Source organism: Macaca fascicularis, chromosome 14 (genome assembly GCF_037993035.2).
Source record: "Macaca fascicularis isolate 582-1 chromosome 14, T2T-MFA8v1.1".
NCBI classification, from domain to species: Eukaryota; Metazoa; Chordata; class Mammalia; order Primates; family Cercopithecidae; genus Macaca; species Macaca fascicularis.
The window spans coordinates 11,458,081-11,467,875 of record NC_088388.1 but is presented as its reverse complement, the minus strand read 5'-3'; the positions used below and the strand labels follow the sequence as shown (position 1 = coordinate 11,467,875).

Genomic DNA, 9,795 nt, shown 5'->3' with positions numbered 1-9,795 from the left:
TACAGTGGATCAGGGTATCAAGGCAGTTGCTGAGACTGGCCTTGAGGATCCTGAAGCAGCAGGCTGTACACATACACCCAGAGGTGCTCGAGTGGTTCAATGGTAGAATTCTCATCTGCCAAATACACCACACAGCTAGGTGAGGAGATCCTCCTATAACCCCATCACCACCACCAAGGTGGTATACATGTTACCCTGGCTGCCAGCAACTTCCAGAATTCCTTAAGTGAAAGGGAGAGGGGAGTAAGAGGTGGGAAACAGAGGAAGAAACACCCCCATTCTCCTTTCCTATGGAGGCCACCAGTCATCCAGAAAGCTCATCTCAACTCCTTTGAAGGAATCTGGGCCAAGATGGTGCTTGGGCTCCATCACCACTGGGAGCTGGGGAGCAGTTTGGATCCCACAAGAAGGCTAGCTGGAGCAAGCCGCCTCGGTCCAGGCTGCATATCTCATAAAGCTGTTCCCAAGGCAAGAACCATCTGTACCTCCTTTGTTGTCCTTTGTCCTTTATTTTCCCTGTCAAAGACACCCCCAACACACACACAACACACACCCATGGCAAAGAACAGCTGAGCCAGGAGAAGCTGAAGAAAACAGCTTTTTATTTGTTACTATAAGAACCAATTACAGAATCCGAGGTTAAAAAAACGGACAAAAGATCTTTATTTCTGAGAACTGGCGTACAAAAGGCGGAGGGGGAGGGGAGGGAAGGAAAGAGCGAGCATGGCCTGGGGTTGATGCCAGCTTAGGGGCCTCAAACTCCAATTAGGATAGTCCGGACACCGGACAGAAAGAGAAACCCCCAATTAGGAAAAAAAAAAAAAAGACATGGCAGTGCACGCCCCCCTCCCCCAACCAGGTACCACCACCTGTTATCTGTTTACTCTTCCCCTCCCCATCCCCTTTCACAAAGGGAGGCAAAATTTTTAAAAAATTAAAAAACCCTCCCCCCAAAACTGTCCAAGACATCTGTGGGTCCTACCCCCCAAAACAGGCTAGGTTCCCACATGGGCCAAGTTCCTGCAGTCTGTCCTCCATCAGCAAGCATGGAGGCATGAGACAAGTCTCGAGGTTGTAACACCAGAGGGCGCCCAACCCCTCCAGGGACGCACACTCACTTGCTCTCTTCCTTACTCCTCACTCCCTTTGACACGAAAGGGAAGGGAGGTTTGGGTGCCCTGGGCATCCACCCTCTACCTCTCAGCCCACCTCCCTCCCCCACAGGTGCTCAATCCTCCAGGACAATAGGCTCATTAGTGCTGGCAGGATGTGAGGGTGCAGGTAGAGGGACAGGGGGCCGCACTGCCATCAGCGTTGGCTTCACCTTCAGGGGCAAGTTGGGTCGGCGAGCAGCTCGCCGCATTTCCAGATGGGTCAGAGCCTTCCGTAGGGCCCTGGCCAGAAAGAGCAAGTGAGAAACAGAAAAGGCTTAGAGAACACTAAGCCCTCCAGGTGAAGCCCCACATTCCACACTGCAATTCTGCCTTCTGGCCCATTCTTTTCTGGCATCCCCACCCTGCATCCACAACCTTCCTAGAGCTCTTGCTCTGAAACTCCTACTCCCCACACTCACAGCCTGGACTGTCCCTCTCAGCCCCTCCCATGGTAGACTCCCTACCTGGTATCCTTTGTGGCCACAAACACCACAGGATTGGGGGCATCAGCAGGGTTTAGTTTCTGACGCTTGGCGGCTGGCTGTGAGCTTGAACGAATCCCTGAAGCCAGAGGCCTTCCATTGGCAGAGAAAGGAACCCCTGCCCCTGCCATCTGGAAAAGAGGCAGGATGGCACAATGAGGGAAGGGACCCTCTCAGACTCCTATGAGAAACAAAAGCCCACCCAACTCAGCTTGGCCCACCCCTTTCTGTCAACTCACAGTCTCATAGGCCCGTTTCACCATAATGCCCCCCAGTCCCCGGTTCTGGGACAGCTGGTTTCTGTTGATCGGTGTCTTGGTACCCCGAGGTGTTTTTGGTTTCAGGGGTGCCTGGGCCACTGGAAAAAAAGTAATAGAAAACTTTCACACCTTTTCTTCCCTACACAGTTCCCCTTTGTTACTTCCATCTCTTCCCCTGGACCAGCAGTTTACCTGGGCATCCCCAAAAGTAGCAATGGGGTAAGGTTCTGGCAAGCTATCACTAGTATTTCAAATATCAGTATGACCTTATCAAATCAGTACAGTAACACTGAATAGTTTACAAAAAAAATTATTAAACAACAAAAGTACAGTTTGTTAGACTAAATCTCTGAGGACACTATGGGGAAGAAGAAAACAAGGGGAGAGAAGATGTTGGACAGGGAACGGACTGGGAGCCTGATGCCACCCTCACTGGTCCTCATCCCATACCCAGATCTTTGACGATAGTTGCCAGGGGCAGCCGCACCAGAGGGTGAATCTTCAATGGAGTCTTGGCGGCCTTAGGAAGTCGAATGGAGCCTGCAGAACAAAGATGAAAGCTTCTGAAGGGCTTCACCATTCAGGTCTCCTCTGAGGCCAGAAGCCAAGTCTAATCTTTAAAAAATTACCTGTGGCCTACTATGCCTCCTGTTATTAAACATCCAGAGAAACAATCGTCTCTGGGCAGAGCAACCCTAAACCCACCACCAGCCCCATCACTCCCTGTCCTTACACTCTGCTTTGATGGCATTGGCATTGATAGGAGCATACGGCCGTCGGGCAGCCCTCCTCGGCTGTAATAGGTCCCTGCACATGCGTCTGGCAAGACGGGTCAGTTTCGTGGTCTGAAGCAGGAAAGTTTGCCTGTTCTTAGCCAGTAGCTTGGCCCGGTTGGCGCTGGTTGTATAAGGGGAGAGACTTTGAGCTTCAGGTCTGGACAAATGACCCCTCGAGTGTGGCTCCTAGAAGAAGAGCATAGGAAAGAGAGAGAGCAGAAATCAGCATTGAGGCTCCCTTCTTTCTTCCATTCCCTGCAGAAGACAATTTATTCCTGCCTAATCTCTTTACTGACCTCTTGGCCTATATGTCTCCCCAACCAGCATCAAGCACCCCCTGCCCATCAAACCATCACCATATAAAGAGTTGGATATTCTGGCCCTCACCTAAGCTCACATCAATATGCTTACTGCTCTCCCCTGCTTTTACCCCCACTGATCCTTACCGTGGTACCCCGAGTGGCTCCCTCAAGCTGAGTTGGGGTCTTCAGTCCCCCATATTTCTTCCAGTAGATCCAACAGGAAGCACAGAGGCGGCACTGCATGTTAGGTGGGCCCCAGGCATACCACTGAGCAGACTGTGTGGCTGCAGAGCATGGAGAGGAGGGGGACAGGGAAGAAGCATGCTACCTGAGCCCCACAGATTCTTGAGCCACAGCAGGCCTTCCACCCATCCCCACCATCCCAGTGCCCCCATAACTCACTGTGGCAACTCTCACAAGTCAGGCCCTTCTGAAATCCAGCCCCATTCATGCCAGGTTTTGAACCCACAGAAATGATCTGGTTAGGGTTTGGCTTAGTGCTAATGGGGAAGGCGAGGAGAAGGGAAAAAACCAAGAAACTGGTCAAGGAAAAGAATCAATTTCCACTCTCAATGTGACCCTACCTCCTGCCCACCCCCAATCACTGAGGAAGGCACAAGTTAGGGGAAGGGAAGGAAAACACTCTGGTCTCCCCTAACCACTACACTTACTAGGTGGGGATGTAGACCTGTTTCAGTTTGCTGTCTGCTTCAGCAGCTTTCAATCTTTTCTGTAAGAAGGAAAAAAGAAAGAGAAGGATCAGAGCAGGGAGAATATCATCAACTTCAAAGGCAGAGGTCAGCAGGTAGCCTATGGTCCACCCTCCCCAGCCCAGATGATACCTGCTGAATATACCGGTCTGTGGTTTTCCACATGTAATAAAACTGGACTATGCTGGCGAGTGACTTCCAGGGTAGCTAAGGGGCAGAGGGAGAAGAATGAGCAGGCATCTGGCCCCAGGTCCTGGTTCCCTCACCTGTCACCTCTCCTCCTAGCGTCATCCACTTACAAAATCCTGGCGAATATCGTTGAAGTCCTTCCCATACTTCTCTAGGGCCTCCTCAAATAGCATGGCCTCTGAGGCTGACCATTCCTCCATCTCATCCCGACACAGCACCGGGCCGCCCTGGGGTACCAGGGTCGACATGGCCTTAGCCAGGTCATAGCCGTTCCTTTGCAAGGTATCCATGGCGTGAAACTATGGGGAAGACGGAGAGCAACTGAGGATCTGAAACTTTTGGCACCACTCTCTTCCTGCTCCTTAAAACACTCCCACTCCCGGCCAGGCACGGTGGCTCACGCCCATAAAACCAGCAATTTGGGAGGCTGAGGCGGGCAGATCACGAGGTCAGGAGATCGAGATCATCCTGGCTAAAACGGTGAAACCCTGTCTCTACTAAAAATACAAAAAATTAGCCAGGCGTGGTGGCGGGTGCCTGTAGTCCCAGCTACTCGGGAGGCTGAGGCAGGAGAATGGTGTGAACCCAGCAGGTGGAGCTTGCAGAGAGCTGAGATCGCGCCACTGCACTCCACCTTGGGCGACAGAGCGAGACTCCATCTCAAAAAAAAAAAAAAAACACAAAAAACACTCCCATTCCCTCAGAGATACCCTCCTCTCCTGTCCCTAGGCTCTGCAAGTCACCAGAAAGCCCAGCCTGCCCAACTACCCACCAACTTCTGCTCACCAGGGTGATATCTCGGGAGGCAGCAGCTGCACTCATGTGCAAGCTTGGTTGCCGAATGGAGCTACTGCAATCCAGAGCTCTTGCAAAGGTTCCCACAGCTCTAAGGGAGAAATTGAGAAGTCAAAAGCCAAAGAAGAAAGCCCAAGTGGGCTGGGAAACTAAGCCAGAAGAGAAAGAAGGAAAACATCTATGCCAATGAAAGAAATAAAGTCCACCTCTAAGAACCATGGAACTCAGAACAATGTCCACACCTCCCCCAGCCCATCTTCCCTATCCACCCACCCCTCACCGGGCCACCACGAGAAACTGGTCGATCTGCCGGTCTGTGAGAGGGTTGTCTGGGTCCCAGACCTTCATCTCCATCTTCTGTTGGTTCCGATTATCAGATTCTCCTGGGGAACAGAACAATGGCAACCACAGGGAGAGGGCAGGAGGAAATAGTTGGTGTCTTTTCATTCACAATAGCACTTCCTCCTTCCTCTTCTTCTGCTTGGATTCTGTCAACTCTCTGACTTCTCATCCCAACTGTTCCCATTTGCCCTTTTCAGGTTCCTACGGTCCCATTCTGTCAGGGTCATGGCAGAGAGCCCTGCAGACTGTGTACTACACAACCCCAGGTGACACCGTTCACAGAGACTATAATACTAAAGTGCCCCTTGGGGCCAGGCGCGGTGGCTCACGCCTGTAATCCCAGCACTTTGGGAGGCCAAGGCAGGCGGATCATGAGGTCAGGAGATCAAGACCATCCTGGCTAACACAGTGAAACCCCGTCTCTACTAAAAATACCAAAAAATTAGCCAGGCGTTGTGGCGGGAGCCTATAGTCCCAGCTACTCAGGAGGCTGAGACAGAAGAATGGCATGAACCCGTGAGGCGGAGCTTGCAGTGAGCTGAGATCACACCATTACCCTCCAACCTGGGCAGCAGAGCAAGACCCCATCTCAAAAAAAAATAAAAAAAATTAAAGTGCCCCTTAGAATTAGATAACTTGGTAGCCATACAGTCTTGTCCTGTTGCTTACCCTCTGCCAAGCGATCTGGGATCTCAGCTTGATATTTGCAACCAACTCTAATCTCGCCCTGATCAGCTAGAAGTGTCTTCTGCACAGGGTCAAACACCAGTGAGTAAAAAAAGCAGTCCTGGAGTTGGGGAGAGACAAGGTAAGCAGGGCAGCAATCCACATAGGCGGCAGGGAGGGAGGTGTATCTGAGTTTCCATGACCGGCAGTCTGGCAACCCGGTACCTTTTCATTGTCCTCCTTTCCCCCTCCCTTTTGTGAGCAATACCCATTCCCCTCCCTCTTCTCTCAACATCTCTTTCTCACCTCCTTTTCCAGGTACTGGCTCAAGATATCTGTCTCATTCAAGAGGGTCACACTGCATTTCCCCCTATAGAAGACAGATCGGAAAACCCCGGTGAGCCCCACTCTCCCTCCCCACAGCATCTCTGAAGACCACCTCCTTCTCTCCATCTTCTACGTAAGTGCATGCAGGCTATTCTGGCCCCAGTTGTCCTGTACCTTATGTGGGTGGCTGGTAATGATTCAAATTGCCGAGAAAGAAAAAGTTCCCGGTGCTTCAGTTGATGGCGCTGCTGCTCAGACACCCCTGGCTGCTTTGATTCCTCTTCAAACTCCCCTGGGAGATTAAGGAGGAAGAAACCAAGTCAGAAATGGATCCAGCAAGACACCACCCTGGAAACTCTAACTCAGGGAAAATATTTGCTATCTTGGCTGTTTTTTTGTCACATTTCCCAGGTGTCTGCCTTCTATGCCTTTATCCTACCAGCTTTCCTTCTTAGCTGTATACCCCATCATGGATGCTCCCAACTCTATCAGTAATGCTCTTAGGGAAGAACTGCTGAGAGTACGAAGAATGCTGTAGACATACATCGCTACCCAGCTGCCAATGCTCAGACACCAAAGTCCACAACAGGCCAGCAAGAACATTACATTTGTCTCTTGCTAAACCAGCCTGAGGTCCAGCAACCCAGTAAGATGAAAAAAATATCACACAAGACTGTGTTTACCAGTTCTTTTCAATTTCAGGAGACTCTTTGCACTAAAACATCACATGCAGCCCTAACTATCCCTCATTCTCTACTTGGCTAATAATAGTTCCTAGGGTTTTCAAGGACAACACCTCTCAAGCTAGTGCCAACATCTTCCTCCTGAAAGAGCTGCAGCTTGCCCTGAAACCTAGTGGAAGGGGTTAATCTGGCTAGGCGCCAACCAAAGTGGGAGGGGGCAGAAAAGCCTCAGGCCCAGGCTCATTGGTGCATTGTTCCCAACCTCAGGGAGAAGGGGGGGTTGTGCAGTAGGCTCCACCCCTCGCTTGTGTGCTCCGGAAACCCTGTGCTAAGGCAAGGGGGACCACACCCCCAACACCCCTTCTGATTGGACAAGGCCAAGGTCAGCCCCTGCCAGATGGGGCTGGAAACCCTAAAGGGCCAGGGAACTTGGTTAGCCAGGATCCTCTTTAACCCCTTCTCACCCAGAGCAGTCTGAAAAAGGAAAATGATTTAGAAAGGTGGAACAAAAGGAAGGAAAAAGAAAACCAAAGCAGGAAAGGAAAAAGAAGCTAAGAAAATATTTTTTTTTTTAAAAAAGAAAATGAGACCTTAAAGAGGATGAAAATAGAGCAAAATGAAAAGGGAAAGATGTAAAATGGGGGGTGGCAGGTGGGGAAATGGGCAAGGTGAGAAATTAAAAAGTGCAAGAAAACTTCCAGCCATCTTCTAACTTCCAGGTATTCTCACCACCTTGTGATTACAAAATAAGGCTGCTTCTGTTATGCGGGCTTCTCAGTACAATCTCTTCCTCTTCACCTTGACCTTCAGTCACCACCTACTGTCCCAGTGTACCCCAAACTGCCCCCCTTTAGAAAAGCATTCTGTTTCTCTAAACCCCGTCTTCATCCCCTAAATAAACCGTATCGTCTCTCTCCTACTCTCATACACAAACCATATCATGGCTTTCCTTATCACAATCTCTCCACCCTGCTTCCAACCCCAACGTGTAAAAACAGGTCTCCCTCCTCAGGCCAGGCATTTCCCACCCTCAAACTCACACCTCTGCCTTGGGCATGCTACCAGGGGAAATACCTGCAGGGACATGCGCAGGCCTCAGATCATGGGGAGGGGGAAAAGAAAGGGATGAAGATACTCACTGGCATTACTATCAGCCAAGCTGTTGAGGCTACTAGAAATGTCCCTGCGCCGGAAAAGACAGACGACCTTTGCCTCCACATTTCCATTTGCAGTCTAAGGGGAGGAAAAAAACAAAAACAGAAACAAAACAACGTAGCAGTGAAAATTGATCATCTGGGAACAGAAATACACAAAGAGACAAATAACAGTAAGTTTCGGAGGGACCTAAATTAAAAAGCCCAAGAAAATATGAGTAAATACTTACATTCAAGGACAGACTTCCAAATCCCTTTCCTTTGCCCCCAAGAGACAGAATAGTAAAGTTCCTGCTAAGCTCTCAATAGCCTTTCCTGAATACATCCAATTAATGAATGAATGAATATGAATGGGTACTTAGTATAGGGTCCTCTCTTCCACCTGAAGTTAGAAACCTCAGAAGAGACCACTGGGGGAGGGAGGGAGAGGGATTCTGCTCCACTCACCTTGTTGAGTTCCTCAATCCGTCTAACCAGGTAAGGATTGCTGGAGGAGTTCTCAAAATAGACGTAATCTGTAAGGGAAGGGAGGGGCGAGAACCACGAAGATCAGAGGAGATGGGAGAGACGCAGAGCACCACAGTAGGAGAGAAAGTTGGCCTGAGTGGATCAAAAGAAGATAAGGATTCAGGCAGAGAGCGCGCTGAGATGTGAAAGTGTAAAGACTAAGAGAAAATAAGGATGTCCCCCACCCCCACCGCACCTAGTTCTAAAATCAGATCCATTACTCAAAAGTGAGCCTTAAGGAACAGGCAAGAAGCAGGGGTTCCCCTGCAGTCCCCACAACTCAGCAACGAGTTGCACCTCAGTCGCGGCGAAGTAATTGTTCGCTCTAGCGCAGGGCCCCCACCTTTTCGAACTGAGGCGCACAATAACGCCTGGGAAGAGGAAACCTCCGGGCGGCTCCTCCGCGGTGGCAAAGCCGTCGCCCCAGCCCCTCGCGTTCCCTCCCCACCCTGTCAGCTCCTTCGGAACCGGTTTCCGAAGCCCACTCCGTGCCCCGAGGAGCCCCCGACGCAGCCCTGAAAGTGCCGTCGGGGCTGCCCGCAGCTTCTCTCCAGGAGTCTCGGCGCCCTGCCGCGTCGCGGTTTCCCGCACCCTAGCTCCTCGTCTCCCGGTTCCGGTTCCGGTCCGCGCTCCGGTCCATGCCGCCCCATACGCTGCGCCTCGCGCCACCCGGTGCCGAGCCCCTCCGGTCCCGACCCCAACCTCTCCCGCCCCGGACCCTGTACCCCTGCGCCCGGTACTCACCTCCCACCCGGTACATGTTGGCCGCCATGGCCGTTCCCGCCGCCGCCTCCGGCCGCACAAAGGGGTCCGGGAGGCTCGCGGGGGCAGGGCTCGGCTAGAGGCAAAGCCCTGAACGGTGGGCTGGCGCTTCGAGGGAGTCTCACTGGGGCCCGCGCAGCCGTCACCTCCGCTGCCTCAGCCGTCGCGGTTCATCCCGGCCCGCGCTATCGCCGCCGCAGCTATCGCCTCACTCCCGGGACGCTGAGGCTGGCCCCGGTCCGCTCGGCTTCTTCCGGAACGAGCTCGGCTCCTGCCAGGCGAGAGCCAGGCTGCAGCTGCCCCCACCCCCGCCGAGTCCCACTAGTCGTTGGGCTCTGCCGGCCGCAGGGAAGGCTTGCCCGGCCCGCCTCAGGGTTCGCCTCCTTCCGGAACACCTTCGGCCGATCCGGAGAACAAGGCCCACTGCTCGGCTCAGGTCGGAGAGCGAGACCCCGCAGATCGGCTACTTCCGGAAGAAGTTCGGCTCCTGTCGGCCAATCGCTCGGCTATTTCCGTTGCAGCTCGGCACCCCCCCACCCCTTTTTCCGAGGGCGGGAGAGGAGTGGGGCTTAACTCTGTCCTAGCTGGAGCCCTGCAGCTCCTCCTCCCGCCCCGAAGACTCGCGCGCCTTAGCGCTTCGCCAGGTTATTTGCAAGCGGCTTTGCCTGTTATTTGCATAAATGGTC

The 9,795-nt window shown here is 52.4% G+C and overlaps 1 protein-coding gene and 1 long non-coding RNA gene across 2 annotated transcripts in view; one reads left to right on the top strand and one right to left on the bottom strand.

Annotated features, from left to right (window-relative positions):
- Positions 1-9,795, top strand: part of LOC135967212 (uncharacterized) — a 68,947-nt gene that overhangs the window by 4,634 nt on the left and 54,518 nt on the right. The gene's annotated exons all lie outside the window — the stretch shown is intronic.
- On the bottom strand, positions 586-9,534 carry MTA2 (metastasis associated 1 family member 2). Its single transcript, XM_005577588.4, has 18 exons — positions 9,092-9,534; positions 8,288-8,355; positions 7,826-7,919; positions 6,178-6,295; positions 5,983-6,046; positions 5,680-5,797; positions 4,949-5,051; positions 4,660-4,759; positions 3,984-4,172; positions 3,817-3,891; positions 3,646-3,704; positions 3,377-3,474; positions 3,119-3,258; positions 2,630-2,858; positions 2,347-2,436; positions 1,876-1,994; positions 1,619-1,767; positions 586-1,394 (listed from the first exon to the last, which is right to left on the bottom strand). Exons 1-18 carry the CDS (start codon positions 9,117-9,119, stop codon positions 1,229-1,231), a joined length of 2,007 nt encoding a protein of 668 aa, XP_005577645.1. The 5' UTR covers positions 9,120-9,534; the 3' UTR covers positions 586-1,228.